This window comes from Natator depressus, chromosome 12 (genome assembly GCF_965152275.1).
Source record: "Natator depressus isolate rNatDep1 chromosome 12, rNatDep2.hap1, whole genome shotgun sequence".
NCBI classification, from domain to species: Eukaryota; Metazoa; Chordata; order Testudines; family Cheloniidae; genus Natator; species Natator depressus.
The window spans coordinates 3,388,782-3,405,785 of NC_134245.1; the positions used below are offsets into that span (position 1 = coordinate 3,388,782).

General features: G+C 51.2%; 1 protein-coding gene across 2 annotated transcripts in view; it reads left to right on the forward strand.

Moving 5' to 3' along the window:
* Window positions 1-6,257, forward strand: part of HYDIN (HYDIN axonemal central pair apparatus protein) — a 443,011-nt gene extending 436,754 nt beyond the window's left edge. For both annotated transcript variants that reach the window (XM_074968344.1, XM_074968343.1), the window contains 4 exons: window positions 1,110-1,260; window positions 1,598-1,828; window positions 3,842-4,066; window positions 4,960-6,257. In XM_074968344.1, coding sequence (XP_074824445.1) covers window positions 1,110-1,260; window positions 1,598-1,828; window positions 3,842-4,066; window positions 4,960-5,448 — 1,096 coding nt within the window. In that variant the 3' untranslated portion in view covers window positions 5,449-6,257. The remainder of the gene's footprint in view (window positions 1-1,109; window positions 1,261-1,597; window positions 1,829-3,841; window positions 4,067-4,959) is intronic.
* The last annotated feature ends 10,747 nt before the right edge of the window (window positions 6,258-17,004 follow it).

Sequence of the window (17,004 nt, forward strand, 5' to 3'; positions counted from 1 at the left end):
TCAGCCCCCTAGGGCTGCGGGGGGTGGAGGAGCAGCAGTCCAGTGGGGGAGCGAGAGCAGTGCCAGCTGCTTTGTGCATCCAGGTCAGTTCCCCCACGTGGGTGCAGGAGGGAGGTGCAGGGGTTGGGGTGAAGGGGGCACAGGGCAGGGGTTAGGGGCTCAGGAGGAAGGTGCAGGGGGTAGAAGTGAAGGGGGCACAGTGCAGGGATTGAGGGCACATGAGGGGGCAGGGGTTGGGGTGCAGGAGGAGAGCAGAGGTTGGGGTGAGGGGACATGCACAGTGCAGGGATTGGGGCACAGGAGGGGGCAGGGGTTGGGGTGAAGGGGGCACAGTGCAGAGGTTAGGGGCACAGGAGGGGCAGGTGTTGGGGTGCAGGAGGAGGGCAGGGGTTGGGGTGAGGGGACACACACAGTGCAGGGGTTAGGGGCACAGGAGGGAGGTGCAGGGATTAGGGGTGAAGGTGGCACAGTATAGGGGTTTGGGTGCAGGAGGGGGCAGAGGTTGGGAATGAAGGGATGTAGGGATTAGTAGTGCAGGAGGGGGGAACAGGCATTGGGGTGAAGCGGGCACAGTGCAGGAGTTATGGGGGGAGGGAGAGAGGGGAGCCTGGGGAGTTCATGGGGGCCAGGGGCAATGGGGGGTGCCATGCACACAGGAGCCAGGGGCACCAAAATGCAAGTTCGCCCAGGGTGCCATTTTCCCTAAAGCTGGCCCTGGTCACATGGTTTGGAACCACAAAGCACATGTTTGACCAGCTATTGAGGAGCAGAAAGGCCAGACCGTGCAGGGCCCAGGAATTATGGGATAGCTTTGCTGGACTGTCCAAATACAAGCCTGGCTACAACAGCCTCAGCTAGAGGCTGGAACGTGGGTGCAGACCTCTACCCTGGGACGAGCCAGTCAGCCCGTGTTCTGAGGGGTGTGAGTGCTGTGTGGGTGTTAGGGCAGGTGTAGACATATGTCAGAGCCCGCGTCCCTACTATAGTGTAGACATACTCTAGGGGCACCAATCGGACAGCCTGCGTAAGTGTTTGCTACCGGGCTGATGTCTGGCTGTTTGCAGTGGAAATGAGGCCTTTTGACCTTTCTCTTGTTTGTCTCTCCCCAGGTTCCATGTGATAGTGGATATGATCAAACCAGAAAAGTTGGACATCACCACCATGCTGAAGGGGCTGGACTACACGGAAGTGCCTGCCTCCTCCAAGAAGGACTATAAGCTCACCTTCTTCTCCTACAAGGAAGGGCTATTCAGTGCCAAGGTAGGCCCACTCCCAGGCCCTGCTACTCTGCAAAGGAATGGTTGCTTGCTGATTGTGTGTAGGGGTGATGGTGGGAGTCTCTAGGATTTTAAACCAAAACATTGAAACTTTTGGGTGCCCAGAATGAAGTGACTGCTCTGGTAGTTAGGCATCTAAAGTAAAGCTCCCCTGGACTCCACTGGAAGTTGATCAGGGCACTTGTTCTCTGCCAGGTGTGCATAGGAGGCAGGTGGGAAGAGTCCAAGGTGAGTTCATTTCTCCTGTGACCAGAACCAGTCCCTGGTCCAGAGGGAGTTCCCCTAGGTCTGACTGTTACCTCTTTTGTGCTTGATTTCAGGTGACCTTTCGCAATGAGGCGACACAGGAGTACTTGTTCTACCTGGCCACATTCAAGGCCATCCCTTCCGGTCCGCTCAGCACCATCGAGATGGTTACCCCTGTTCGGCAGAGCACGTCTTCATCCATCAGGGTGGAAAACCCCCTCTTCTTCCCGGTGACGTTTACTACAGACTGCAAAGTGCCCGATGTCAACCTCCCACCGCAGTTCGTTGTGCCCGCCCAGTCCGAGGTAGAACAAAGCCTTGCACAGCAAACCTGCTTGCACTGCTCTCCTCCCTCTGCAGTAAGGCAATTGCTGTGACCTTCAGGAATGTCAACAGCCCAAGTGCTCCTGAGCCAGGTGTTAGCCTGATCTGTGTGTGCACTATGGGGCTGGTTTCCAGTGGTAACAGACCCCACCAGATCCTCAGAGGGCTGCAGTCCCCAAAGGTCACATGGACAGGAGAAGATGGGTAGGGTAAGCAAATCAGAGAGATGCAGGAGAGTGGGGATATGCAGAGCATCCCTACAGAGAATTACACTGCCCCGCAGGAATCTTCCATGCACCACTAGGATGCCTGTAACGCATCACACGGCCATGTGCAGAGTTGCTGCCAACAAGCCCACAGGCCTTCCCACCACCGCTGTGGTTGCACTGGCTGTTTGCAAGGCCAGCTGCTGAGTCATTCCCTGGGTCAGTCCCCTTCAGGGCAGTCGTAGGAGCAATCACGGCGCGAACTGCTGCACTGGTTCAGTTGCTTCTCCAAGTGCAATCCCACGAGGCTTCTGCCTGCCCTCCTGTGCATCATCTCTGTCCCCAGTCCCAGCCTTGGCTGCGCCAAACACCCCAGCTCCCCGCACCCTTCTTCTAGGTAGGCCGAGAGCAGCTGAAGTGGGGCTGAGCTGCTCTCTGCTCTACCAAGCTCCTTCACCACCCCAACTCCCCTGGCCCAAAGAGCAAAAGGACACAAAAGTTGGATGCAGAATACAGCTTTAGTTTCGAAAATATTGCCACTTTGCCTGGGGGCCGGCGGGGAGCATTTAATTTTCCCTGGGACAGATTCTCCACAACGCAGGAATGGCTAATTAACGAACAGACAGACATGGACAGGCACAAGCATCATCCTCCCTCCTGCTTTACAGGGGTTTCCCACAGCTCTCCACCCACTTCGTCAATGCACCTGCCCCTCCCCGCCACCCCAGGATCTGGGCATGAGAAATCAGGAATGTCGTTATTTATATCGACGTTTGTTATAACCATACAGCTACAGGTAGCCTAGAATTCCTCCTTACCTGTAAGGGGTTAAGAAGCTCAAATAACCTGGTTGGCACCTGACCAAAAGGACCAATGGGGAAAGACGATACTTTCAAATCTGCAGGGGGGAAGGCTTTGTTTGTGCTCTTTGTTTGTGTGTTCTCTTGGGAAGCAGAGAAGCACCAGGTCAGAAAACTCCTTCTCCTATAAACCATCCTAAAGTGAGTCTTAATATTGCAAAAAGAGTAAGTAAATAAGGCAGGGCGCATTAGATTACCTTTTGTTTTCAATGTTCCAGTAATTCCTCGAGACACATACCCTTGTGGTTCAGCCCGTAGAGACTTATCAGAGCTAATCCCTGTCCCAAAATGCTTACAAGCCAAATGAACAAGCCAGGCTCAGGGAGGATGGGTGGAAGAGATGTAACACGCAAGCAGAGTGATCAGAACAATGAAACAACTTTGTTAGCTCCACAATTTATTCTCTTTCTGTCCCCCTGTCTAGGGGTACATGTGTGTCATTTCATCTTATGAATTGATAAATAATGGTCATTGATTAATTAATTCACACCCCGTCTGCCCCATGCCCACCATGTAAACCCAGGTGCTTCTCTATGAGGCTGTAGATGATAAATGCACTGAGCAAGTGTAACCCACACACCTCCTGGGTGTGGTGTTCTCTCCCATCTAGTGGCATCAAGACCACTTAGAGAGATTAATGAGTCTGCTCTACAGCCTTAGTTAACGGCCGTATGGCTTTTATGCAGTAGAGGCTCATGTATTAAGCTCCGGAGGTCCCAGGTTTGATGCCGACCACCAGGGTCTGTCGGCGTTACAGGTGTGTGTTACACAAGTGAGTACGGATTGGGTTGCAAGGGCACTGGGTGTTACAACAGCTGTTGACTGTCCATGATGCAGCACGCCAAGTACTAATTTCCATCCCTGGGCTGGGCACTAACATTTCTGCTCCCATACGGATGGACTAGGTTGTTCTCTCTTTTCCCCCCAGGGGGTGCTCATGTTCGAATTCCAGCCCCTAAAAGTCGGGGAGGTCAGTGGGCGCTTGGTGCTCCAGAGCAGCGACTTGGGCTCCTTCCAGTATGACCTGAACCTGAAAGCCATTGCAGCCAGGCCGGAGAAGCCGCTGTACTTCCGTGCCATGCTGGGCAGCAGCCAGATCATCACCACCAAGTTCATTAACTACACCCGTCAAAGAACAGAGTACACCTGCAAGGTGATCAGGGTCCCCGCTCTGCTCTGGGGCTAGCTGAAGAATAAGGAAGCCACCAGTGCTCAAGGGGGTGGAAGTACAAACATTCAGCAGTCAACTCAGTCTATGTACCCCATCAGCCCTCTTGAGCAGTACTAGGCCCCTTCAGCACTGCTCTCCCCGTCCTGCTGGAACCTTTCCTAGCTTGGCCAATGCAGGTGGTGAGGTTGTGGTGAATGTAGCCAGCCTTCCCACTGACTTCACCACCAAAGCTGAGCCTTCTGCAGGGACCATCTTCCCAGGTGGGGTCACTCAGTCTTTATCAGAGCTGCCACCACAGTGCAATGGTGCTGAGGGGGTCAGTGTAGCCTAGGGGACAGAGCACTGAACTGGAGGCTTGGGCTGTAGTCTCAGTTCAGCCACTGGCCTGCTGGATGACTGTGGACAAGTTGCTTCCCCGCTTTGTGCCTCAGTTTCCCCATCTGTAAAAGGGGTTGAATGTTACTGTCCTATTTGTAAAATACTTTGAGATCTACCATGTGCAAGATGAGTTCTACCTAGTGCTGTGATTATTCTAGAGTGAAGACATCCCCTTTTGTGGCTACGTTAGTCATGGTGTTACTGCCCAAGGCAATAACACCTAAGCCATCCCCAGAGCCAAACTTTCCCAGAGTTCCAATTGGGAGGGGGGAGGTTTGGGCTTTCCCTGTGTGCATGGAAAGGCCCCAAGTGAAGGGGGCTGGAATGTGCATTTCATTTAGAAAACAGTAAACATACATTTTGTATCAGGACCCTGCTGATGCTAAATTACCCCCACTGCTGTTCCTGTTCCTGAGCTCTGGGGTATGTCAGACCTTGGGCCACAGGGGCTACAATGCCTTTTCCAAATCCAAGTGGCGCCTTCTCTCCCCTTGCAGGTTGACTGTTCAGATTTCCACACGGATAAAATCATCAATGCATCCCCAGGCTCTCAGGGGGGCACAGAGGTCAGTGTGGACATAACCTATGAACCCTACCAGCTGGGTGAATCAAGAGCAACTCTCATCCTGTCTTCACCCATCGGAGGAGAATACAGCATCCCGCTCTTTGGTGTGTCAGTGCCCCCCAAGCCTCAGGGCCCCTTTCAGATCAAGGCTGGCTCCAGCACGACCATTCCCTTCAAGAACGTGTTCCTGCAGCACACGGCCTTCACCTACAATGTGGAGAACCCAGCTTTTACCATAAAGGCAGCTGAGAACATACGTTCCAAGAAGAACATCTTCATCACCGTCTGCTTTGAGGGGAACCCCACTGGCAGCAAGGTGCCCGTCACCAGCAAGCTGGTTGTCTCCTGTGCCCGGGCATCAGGCATGGGGGCAGGCATTTCCTGGGTTTATTACTTGAAGGGTATAACCCCTGAGAAGTGACCTAGTGGCACGCATGCAGAGCATCAGTGTCCCAGTCCCTAAACGGGCATTTCCCCCACTTTGCTGAGCCACTCGCAACTCCAAGTGTGCAGTCATGCACCTCCTAGGATCTGAATCTGACTGGTCTTCATTTCCCTCCCCATCTCCATACAGAATGGACTCTCTCTACAACACAGATGTGCCTTGGCAGTGAAAAGCAGCACCGGAATCTCTCCACCACTGTTCTTGCCAGTACAGAAAATGTTTATAGGATCTGCACGCCTACTGAAATCAGTGGGCGACTGCAGGATTGGATACAGCAGCATGCACAGAACACACCCACCTGTATATTTGTTGAAAATTCCCAAAGAGCAAGCTAACTACTGAAGTGACCTTGGCCTGATAGAGTCACTGATCTGTTAGTCAAATTATATGAAACTTACGATACAGAAAGGGGCATGAGATCAGTGGGGAAGATCCCAGCTATCTGTGTATATGGTCTGACTGCATGCGTCAAGACTTGGTCAATTTATCCTCCCTCAGTTGATAACCACCAATGGCATTGCCTTCAAAGTACAAACATTCCTGCCTGAAGGAGGATTCGCTTACTGTGGATTTATTAAAAATATACCCTGTGTACAAGCCACCAAAGGTGCTGCAGCTTTTCCCAAAAGAGCAGAGGAGAGTTCATGAAAGCACTCACGTTGTACCCCAGAAATATGAGGACTCCATCATGCCTCCCAGCTGATCTCACCCTCTGGGATCAGAGGCTACGACGACTGTTGGCAAGGTGGTTTCTTTGCTTGCTGTATGAAAATGTATTTTGGAATAAAGATAGTTAAGCAAACATAGAGATTCTGGTGGATCTGTTAGTGTGGATCTGGTTAACGTGATAGTACACCTGGACTGGAATGCCATAGCTAGCACACAGACACCCTGTGCCTCAAGACAAGGGAAAATTGGGATGGGAAAAAGAATCCAGAGAACTTGGGGGTTTCATGACTATCTAGAAAGGAGTCAAAGCAGGGGCGCCATTTAGGGGGGCCAGGGAAGGGCTCTAGTCCCGTTCCGCCTCCCCCGAGTTTCGTAGGGAAGGCCTACTCACCCTAGCCCCTGACAGCACTCTTAGCTGCAACAGCTGGAGGGTGAGATGTGAGGAGTTGGGAAGCTGGGAGCAGTGTAGCCTTTGGGGCAGGGAGTTTGTTTATACACAGGGGCAGGGGGATTAAGGTAACAGAAGACTTGTCATTATAGTAAATTAAGGATCCTTAGATGATCCTGAAGGCACTGCCAGGCACTCCAGTTAAAAGACAGGAAACAAAGGGTAGGAATAAATGGTGAGAATGGAGAGAGCGGTGCCCCCCAGGGCTCTTTACTGGGACCAGTCCTATTCAACATATTCATAAATGATCTGGAAAAAGGGGTAAACAGTGAGATGGTAAAATTTCCAGATGATACAAAACTACTCAAGAGAGTTAAGTCCAAAGCAGGCTGCGAAGAGTTACAAAGGGAGCTCACAAAACTGGGTGACTGGACAACACAATTGCAAAAGAAATTCAGTGCTGATAAATGCAAAGTAATGCACTTGGCAAAATATAATCCCAGCTATACATGCAAAATGATGGGGTCTAAATTAGCTGAACCCGTCAATAAAGAGATCTTGGAGTCATTGTGGAGAGTTCTCTGAAAACATCCGCTCAATGTGCAGCGGCAATTAAAAAAGCCACCAGAATGCTGGGAATCATTGGGAAAGGGATAAAAAGAGAAAAATATCATATTGCCTCTCTATAAATCCATGGTACGCCCACATCTTGAATAGTGCAGATGTGGTCATCCCATCTCAAAAAAGATACATTGGAATTGGAACAGGTGCAGAGAAGGGCAACAGAAATGATGAGGGGTGTGGAACAGCTTCTGTATGAGGAGAGGTTAATAAGACTGGGACTTTTCATCTTGGAAAAGAGACAACTGAGGGGGATATGCTCGAGGTCTATAAAATCATGACTGGTGTGGAGAAATTGAATAAGGAAGTGTTATTTACCCCTTCACACAACACAAGCACTAGGGGTCACCCAATGAAATTAACAGGCAGCAGATTTAAAACAAACGAAAAAAAGTATTTCTTCACAGTCAACATGTGGAACTCTTTGCCAGAGGATGTTGTGAAGGCCAAGACTATACCAGGGTTCCAATAAGAACTAGATAAGTTCATGGCGGATAGGTCCAGCAATGGCCAGGGTGGGCAGGGATCCAACACCATGTTCTGCATGCCCCTCACCCGTTTGCCAGAACCTGGGAGTGGGCTACAGGGCAACTTGATGATGACCTGTTCTGTTCATTCCCTCTGGGGCACTTGGCATTGGCCACTGTCGGCAGACAGGATACTGGGCTAGATGGACCATTGGTCTGACCCAGTATGGCCATTCTGATGTTCTTATATAGAACCCAGATGTATCTGCTCCCCGCTGTAACCCACTAGACCCTGCTCTCCTCCCAGCGCTGGGATAGAACAAAGGAGTCCCTGCAGGGTCTCTCTCTCCACAGAGTTAGTAATAAAATAAGAATATACATTAAAATTTTAAACCTAACCAGTGTCCCTTAAGTGACTTGCCACAAGATGTCAGAACATGTTACTGGAGCTTAGTAGGTCTAATATTTATTTAATTTTCTTTCTTTTATAAAGGAATTAGATACACGACTCCTGTCAACTAATTGCTAAGTTATCGGCCAAAAAAACTAGAGTTTTCAAGTGCCTAAGTAGCCCCAGGAATCCCAGTTAAAGTTGCCCCCACTCCACCACCACCACCAAAATCTGAAATGGTGCCCCTGCGTCAAAGGTGTAATCTAATGGTCTAAGCACAAAACTGGGACCCAGGAACCTGGGTTCTAATCCCAGTGGTGATCCTCTCCATGGCCTTGTTTGTAATGATATTTAGGCACTTACAGATGCAGATAGGGACCTAGTAAGATTTTCAAAAGCATCTATGTACCTAATTCCTACAGGCCTGATGCTGCTCCTAGTAAAATAACTGGCAAAACTCTTGTTTTGTGCCTCAGTTTCTCCAGCTATGAAATGGGGATAATAATACTGCTCTAAATATGCCATCCACTGGGCCTCTGTTCCACAAGGTAAGACAGGTCTGTGAGGTAGTAGTCCAATGGAGTATGAAGCAGTCCCTACAAGTGGGTCACGCCACCCTGTTGCCCTCAGAGCCTGCCAGTCAGTTTCTTCTTGAAGGTAAAGATGGAATCTTTGCAGGAGCTACAGCTCTGTAGCCACCACTCCACTTCTTGTCCCTGGACTACTCCGCGGAATTGTTGGGCAACCTCTGCTGAGTCCTTGCTTTCCACTCAGGCCCAGGTTATGACCTTCTTTAGCACTTTGCTTTCTCAGTGGTGCTCAAGTTGGCACTTCAGCAAACATCGATGCTCTGAGCCCTATTTTGCAGCTCTTTGCAGTTTGCCTTGGCATTTCAGTGGATGATTTCCGGCATGTTGATGCTTCAGAACCTGGTTTTTACTGCTTTCCTGATTTTGGTGCACCTTAGGCCCGTATGTATGTCTTCACTGCAGTTAACTTGAGTGATCAGCACCCAAGTCTGAGCCCACCTGGGTTAGCCTCGCCCAGGTGTGAGCAGCCAGATTGCAAAGCCCTACCCAAGTAACTGTAGCCTCACGTGCTATGCCCGCTGTATGTCTCTAGGACTTGTGGGGTCACAGCCCATGGGTCTTTGTGCTACAGTGCGCTGAGCCGCTCTAGGAGTCTTTCCCAGTGAATTGTGGGAAAACTTGCCTCTCCTTCTGGGCACATGGGAGGAATTGTTTGAAGGCACATGGAGGACTTTCAACACTTGAGTCGTTTAGCCTGTGTCTTCATTGAAAAGTGAGTGGGTTACAGCCTCGGTGAAAGCACCCAGGTGCTAACCTCTGACTCTGGATGGACCAGCAAGCCTGGGTTGGAAGCATCACTAAACTTAGGTGAGAGGGTTTTGTGTGTGGATAGGGAGGGGATTAGGGGCAACATCTGGGTAAGCACCTGGGCTAAATCTGCAGTGAAGACATCCCCTCCTTCCATTTTCAATGCCTAGCTTTGGTGCCTACTTTCTGGCGCTTTGGCTCAGTGTTTCTGTGCTCAATTTCCAGCACCGGAGAAAGGAAAAGGAAAGAGAAGGGGGGCAAAGGTGGAAGTGAACCTTTCACCAGCTCTCTGCACTAGATTGAAGGGAGTGAGTGAAAGGGGAGTAAAAAACAAATCCAGAGCTCACTAGAGGGAGAGTAGAAATGGAAGGAGAGACGAACAAGAAACAAGGATGGAGTTGGAACGATTGGTTTTTGGAGACAGAGTGGATGTCTTGGCCTCTTGTGTTTGTGGAGACCCAACAGCTATGAGCTCAACCCTCGGACCTGTTGTCCAAGATTAGCATTGTCCCAGAAGCGATGCAGGTTCCTGGCACAAATTGTCCAGCCCAGCTTTTCACCAGTATGCTACCCAGCATTCTCCTAGTTTTGTGGTTGCCCTAAGTGTGCACATTAACATGGAAGCTCTACTCTCTGCACCAGAGCAGGAGAAGCAGCTATCTAGCTCTGAAGTCTGTCCCCCTGCCTCCCACAGCCATAGCTCTTGTACCAAACCACAGATCTCTCTGCTTCGCTGCAGGCCTGTGACTCCCACTTTTAAAGAAGAGATTTGTTCCTGAGATAGTTGATCCAAATGTCAATTTTCAGAGATGTCAGCTGCAAGCACATATCTGTGCTTCAAAGAGCACTAGAGGAAACTTTCCCTTACATTTTCAGTTTCCTTGGAAATTGGATCATATTTTCCCTTTCATAATTTTTTAGGCATTACAGAATTCAATTAACCTGAAAAAAAGTAAAATGTCATAGCATAATTGACGAAGTACCTGCTGGCTATCAAGCTGTATTATACACGAGGGAAAAATAGACCAAGCATGTGGCCTCAAAGATCTGGCTGTATTCCTAGGCACAATCTCTGTGAGACCACACCCAATATAAGTAGCAGAGCCCTGGCTCAACCCTATTAGTTATTATTTTAATGATTATTAATAGAAGAAAATCACACCATAGCACCATCAATTGCAAGGTGCTTTACAAGGAAAGGCAAGTTTCCTTAGCAACGGTTCTGAAGAGGTTGTGGGGAATTAGTGAAGAGAAGAGAAGACGTCCTGGAAGAAATGGGGTTTACAGGGTGATTTGCAGGGGAGACTGAGAAACGATGAAGCAGTGGTTAGAGCACCAGCCTGGGCAGCAGTAAACCCAGGTTCACTTTCTGGCTCTACCAGAGACTTTGTCTCCTGGGGCAAGTCATGGGGTCTCATATGAAATCAGTGGAAGTTGGCACCCTAACTACCTTTAAGCATCTGGGCCTTGGTGTCCCTGGGCCTCAGCTCACCATCTGTCAAATGGAGCTAATAGTGCTGTGAGGCACAAATACATTAGATTATGAGGTGCTCAGACCCTCCGGTTATGGGGACCTTCTGAGTACTTTAGCCAGAAGCAGGTTCCCTCTCATTTTCCCCACCCGTGTGCGGAATGAATTTTGTTATGTGCACCAATATGGAGGTGGTGTGTGACACGTCACTTTCACATTGGTGCACATAACAAAATTCATGTGGTGGGGTGGGGGGGTGAGGGCTCTGGTTGGGGGTGTGGGCTCTGGGGCGGGGCTGAGGATGAGGGGCTTGGTGTGCGGGAGGGGGCTCAGAGCTGGAGCAGAGGGTTGGGGGTGCAGGTTTTGGGGTGGGGCTGGGTCTGAGGAGTTTAGGATGCAGGCTATCCCCTGGCTACAACTGGGAGAGAGGGGTTACAGTGGACGAGAAGCTGGATTTGAGTCAACAGTGTGCCCTTGTTGCCAAGAAGGCCAATGGCATTTTGGGATGTATAAGTAGGGGCATAGCCAGCAGATGGAGGGACGTGATCGTTCCCCTCTAGTCGACACTGGTGAGGCCTCCTCTGGAGTACTGTGTCCAGTTTTGGGCCCCACACTACAAGAAGGATGTGGAAAAATTGGAAAGAGTCCAGCGGAGGGCAACAAAAATGATGAAGGGACTGGAACACATGACTTATGAGGAGAGGCTGAGGGAACTGGGATTGTTTAGTCTGTGGAAGAGAAGAATGAGGGGGGATTTGATAGCTGCTTTCAACTACCTGAAAGGGGTTCCAAAGAGGATGGCCCTAGACTATTCTCAGTGGTAGCAGATGACAGAACAAGGAGTAATGGTCTCAAGTTGCAGTGGGGGAGATTTAGGTTGGATATTAGGAAAAACTTTTTCACTAGGAGGGTGGTGAAACACTGGAATGGGTTACCTAGGGAGGTGGTGGAATCTCCTTCCTTAGAAGTTTTTAAGGTCAGGCTTGACAAAGCCCTGGCTGGGATGATTTAATTGGGGATCGGTCCTGCTTTGAGCAGGGGGTTGGCCTAGATGACCTCCTGAGGTCCCTTCCAACCCTGATATTCTATGATTCTATGAGAGGGCTCCCCCTCAGCTCTCTCTCCCTGCAGCAGCACCTGGGCGGGGCTGGGCTGGGCCAGGTCAGGCCGAGCTGGGGGAAAGGCTCCACTCCCCGACCAAGGGCTCCTCTCCCACAGCAGTTCCTCTCTCCAGCAGCTCCGGAGGGGCTGGGGCTGGGCCAGGGCCAGGCCGGGGGACCTGTGCAACCCTATACAGCCTGCTGCACGGCCGCACAGCTTACAGGGAGCATAGACCAGAAAGGATGCAGAACCCACCCCTCACCCTGGGCTGTCCTCCTCATCATCATCACCTGAGGAGGCAGTAGCAGGCCCCTCACAGACGGTGCCCCAGGATGATGTCAAAGCCCACCAGGAGCTGCCTAAACAGGTCGCAGCGAACCTGGGATTGAAGGCGGAGGAGATGTGGTCAAGACTGTAAAAGCCTTGTGGCTGACCCCGTCATCATTGCCACCTGCGTCCAAGAGGGCATAACACACTATGTAGCACCACACAAGTATTACACACCGGCAAAAGGGTTCGAGGACCTGTAGCTCACCCCTACCTGGGGCGCTAGGAGTCATGGCAGCCAACAAGCGCGACAGGCAGGGTCAACCCAGCTCGACTCCCAAGAATAAAGATGTGAAGTGATTCAATCTGTATGGCCCCGGCCTATGCTAGGAAAAGATTTAACCCTCAGCACACACACAGGTTCGCAAGCCAGGCCAGAGCGGAACCGTACCGCAGAAAGAGTAGGGGATATAGTCGTCACCAAGGTCAACTGTTGGCAATGGGGTACACTCTCCAATTTCTTTCTGGCCCTCCTTCCCATTCCCTTTCCCCGTCCCTCTTCAGGAATCCTTCTCACGAGCACCTGCTCGCCCAGGAGGTGCAAGCCCTCCTACTATGCGGGGGCTGTAAAGGAAGTTCCTGCGGAAAGAAGAGGGGAAGCATTTACTCCCAGTATTTTCTCATTCCAAAGGCCAACGCCCCATCCTGGGCCTGTGCGACCTCAACAAATACCTCAGACAGTTGAAGTTCCACATGGTCTCCCTGCCCTCCATCCTCCCTGGGTCCTGGAGACTGTTATGCCGCCCTCGACCTGAAGGACACAGTTCTAAATGAAGTGGGCGGGGAGCTCCCTTTTATGGACACCCCGCCAGCCAGTTAGCTATAAAATCCTTGTTAGTAACTGGTCTCTATTTGCTTTACCTGTAAAGGGTTAAAAATTCCACAGTCAAAAGGAAGGGAGTGGGCACCTGACCAAAAGAGCCAATGGGAAGGCTAGAACTTTTTAAAATTGGGAAAAAGGGCTTGAGGGTACCCCACAGGAAGGAATTCCCAAGTGCGCCTTCCTGGGTTCTAAAAGGAGATTTTGCACTTGGGTGGTGGTAGCTTCTACCCATCCAAGGTCAGAGAGAAGCTGTAACCTTGGGAGTTTAATATAAGCCTGGAGAGGCCAGTATTCATTTTTAGAATTCTTACGGGCCCCCACCTTCTGCACTCGAAGTGCCTGAGTGGGGAATCAGCCTTGACATGGTGGCAGAGCAGTGGGATCATTTTGAACCAGAAGCACAGACCTCAGGATTTTAAAAGGACACATTTTTCCTTTGGCAGCCTACAAAGCCAGAGAATTTTTCTTTATCTCTTTTCTTTTCTTTTCTTTTCTTTGCTGCCTGCAGGAGAACAGGCATGCCAAGGGATCAGCCTGCAAAGCCAGGGAGTCTAACAAGCAGTTTGCTTTTTTTTTCTTTCTAGCTTCATGGCAACAAACTAGTTAGGCTAGAGTAGGGCAGCCCTGTGCATGAGGTTCTGGTCGGGCACCGAAACCCTAGAACAACCAGTCTTCCGAAAGACAAACCCAGATGAAGCCCAGACATCCAGCTTCAAGACAGAAATGCAGGGAGGGGATGGGGGACAGGCGATTCCCCCGGAGGGAATGGTCAGCCGCCCCAACCCGAGATCCAGGTGCCAAAATGGAGGGATGCCCTTAACCCAGACCGAGTTCTAAGTGCAGAAGACAGGAATTTCTTTCTACAGATGAAGCGCTTGGAGGCGGAGAAGAGGAGAGAGGCGAAGCGCTTGGAGGCGGAAATGGAGGTGAAGTGCTTAGAAGTGGAGACAGAGCTGAAGCACTTAGATCTGGAAAGGGCTAAGCTAGGTCAACCTGGTAGCCCTAACAGTCCTCCTCCAGGTACCACTCCCCATTCCAAGAAATTCCCCACATACAAGGTAGGTGATGGTACAGAGGCCTTCTTACAAAATTTCGAAAGGGTACAACATCCCTACAGACCAGCGTATGGTGAAGCTGAGGCCACAGCTCAGTGGATCCTTATCATAGAATCATAGAATCATAGAATATCAGGGTTGGATATTCTAGCAGAGGTGGCAGCTGAAATGCGTAAAAGACACATGAACAGCTATGAGCTTTTTAAACAAAAGGCCAGAATTAGGATGGGGCTAACACCCGAGCAGGCCCATCGGCGGGTCAGAGCCCTACGGTGGAAACCAGACGTGGCATTTTCCCGACACACCTACCACATTGTAAGAAATTGGGATGCCTGGATATCAGGAGCAAGTGTTAAATCTCTGGAAGATCTGCCTCTCCTAATGCAAATGGAGCAGTTCTCAGAGGGTGTTCCTGAGGAAACAGAAAGGTACATCCTAAATGGGAAATCCAACACTGTAATCGAGGTGGGGAAGATCAGAGGCAAATAGGTGGAAGTGGCGGAGAAGAAGAAAGCTAGTAACAGTTGGTGGGGTACCAGAAGGGGCAACCCGAAATGACACCCCACCATCAGAGTCAGCCCAAGGCCCCACCTCGCAAGGAGGAGCCCTCCACACGGCCACCTCTCGTCCCACCACCCCACCCTCCAACCACCCACCTCGCCCCAGCCCACAGTCAGCTGGGCGATGATTCAAATGTAATGAGCTGGGGCATGTGAAGGCCAACTGCCCCAAGAGCACCAGCCAACTGCAACTCATCACGCCGGGGTCCCAACGAGGCCCTTCAGGCGCAGATGCCTCGCCAATACCCCCAAAGCAAAGGGTAATGTGACTGTGGGCGGGAGGAAAATTACTGGGTGGAGAGACACTGGAGCAGAGGTGTCAGCTATCCACCAGTCCCTGGTGGACCCCAAATTCATCGACCCAGAAGCCCAAGTGACAGTGCAACCCTTAAGGCCAACTCTTTTGACTTGCCTACAGCCAAGTTGCCTGTCCAGTACAAGGGCTGGTCAGGAATATGGACTTTTGCAGTCTATGACGATTATCCCATTCCCATGCTGCTGGGAGAAGACCTGGCCAACCATGTGAGGCTAACAGAAAGGGTGGGGATGGTCACCCGCAGCCAGGCTAAACAGGCCTCCACACCTAACCCCATTCCTGAGCCTCCTACAGGGACCCAGCCAGAGGTGGTGAAACCAGACCCCAGACCAGAGTCTATGACAGCAGTTGTAGATCCAGTTCCTGGGACCCAGCCAGAACCAGCCCAAGGATCGGAACGGGAGGAGCAGTCAGCACCAGAGCCTGTACTTGCATCCCCACCAGAGTCATGGGAGCCAGCACCAAAGGGTGCCACAGAGCCTGCACCTGCACAAGCAGCTAAACCAGCACAAAAAGCTCAATCGGAGCCTGAAATACCTCCTAGTGCACCAGCAGGGAGCGGTTCACAGTCTTCTGAGAATGGGATTCAGACATCGGCAGCAGCCATGCTGCTTATTAACAACTGCTTTTGGAAGAAAGACCCTGGCCACAGGAAGGTTTGTGGGGCTGCAGCCAGGGAAGGAAGTGCTGGGGCTGCATGGTACCTCTCCCTGCCCCCTCTGGGCTGCATCCTGCCCTGACACCGGGGCCAATATGCGAAAGGCAGGTTTGTTGGGCTGTAGGCAGGAAAGGAAACTCTGGGATGTGGCTTTCCTGCCTGCAGGCCCTCAAATCTACCTGTTGCCAGAGACCGCTACCACAGGGAAGCAATGAGCTGAAGCACCTGCATGCTTGTCCAATAACAGAGCCCCTGCCGTGGTCCTGGCACTGCATGCTGAGAGGGGAGGCTGCGGGCAGCGTAGTCGCAGAGGCGGGGGAAGCTGCAGCCCAGGTGTCGGGGCTTTCCATGGGGAGCGAGGGTGCCGGGGGAACCACAGAGCTGCATGGGCTCCTCTCTCTGGGCTGCACATAAGAACATAACAAGAACATAAGAACGGCCAGACTGGGTCAGACCAATGGTCCAGCCAGCCCAGTATCCTGTCTGCCGACAGTGGCCAGTGCCAGGTGCCCCAGAGGGAATGAACAGAACAGGTATCATCAAGTGATCCATCCCCTGTTGCCCATTCCCAGCTTCTAGCAAACAGAGGCTCGGGACACTTCTGAGCATGGTTTTTCACCTATGACCCCTTCAATTAAGGTGTTAGAGCTCACAAATAACCCTGAGACTCTGCAGAGGTCCTCCAGTGGAACCTGGGAAGATTAGACACCATTAAAATAGGTAACGTTAAAAAACCTTTTTGGAAAGACAATCTACTACACAAGTAACAAGCACAGTTGCCAACTTTCACCTGGTAAATAAGCACCCCAACTTTCACAATAAACCAAAAATCAAGCTAATCCCATTTCAAAACAAGGCCAAAACAAGCCAATCCCTTAGAACCCCAACTCTCTGTGACTAGATCCCGCCAGCCTGCAGTCTGGGACTGTGATGGGCCCACTGTGCACCCCTGACTCTCTCCCCCACTTGTCGGGAGCCAATCAAAAAAAAGAAGCAAAACGCTGCAAGCTACAAGCCACAAATGACTTTTCTAGTGCATGCAGGGCTTTCAGGCTGCACATCCACAGCTGGCAACACCATTCTCCTAATAGCCAAGATAGCAAAATCCATGAAAGACAGGGGAGTGCGATCACTCTTGCCTGGGATTTGGGGGCTGGCAGTTTCGTTTGTATATGGCAGGGGTGGGCAAACCGTGGATCGCTAGCCACCTGTGGCTCTTTTTCAGTTAAAATGTGCGCGGCTCACGGAGGCTGCACCCTGCCCTGGCACTGGAGGCCCAGGCTTGGCATATCCCAACGCTTCCTTCCCTGGCTGCAGCCCTGCTGGGAGGTTGCAGGGCTGCAGCCAG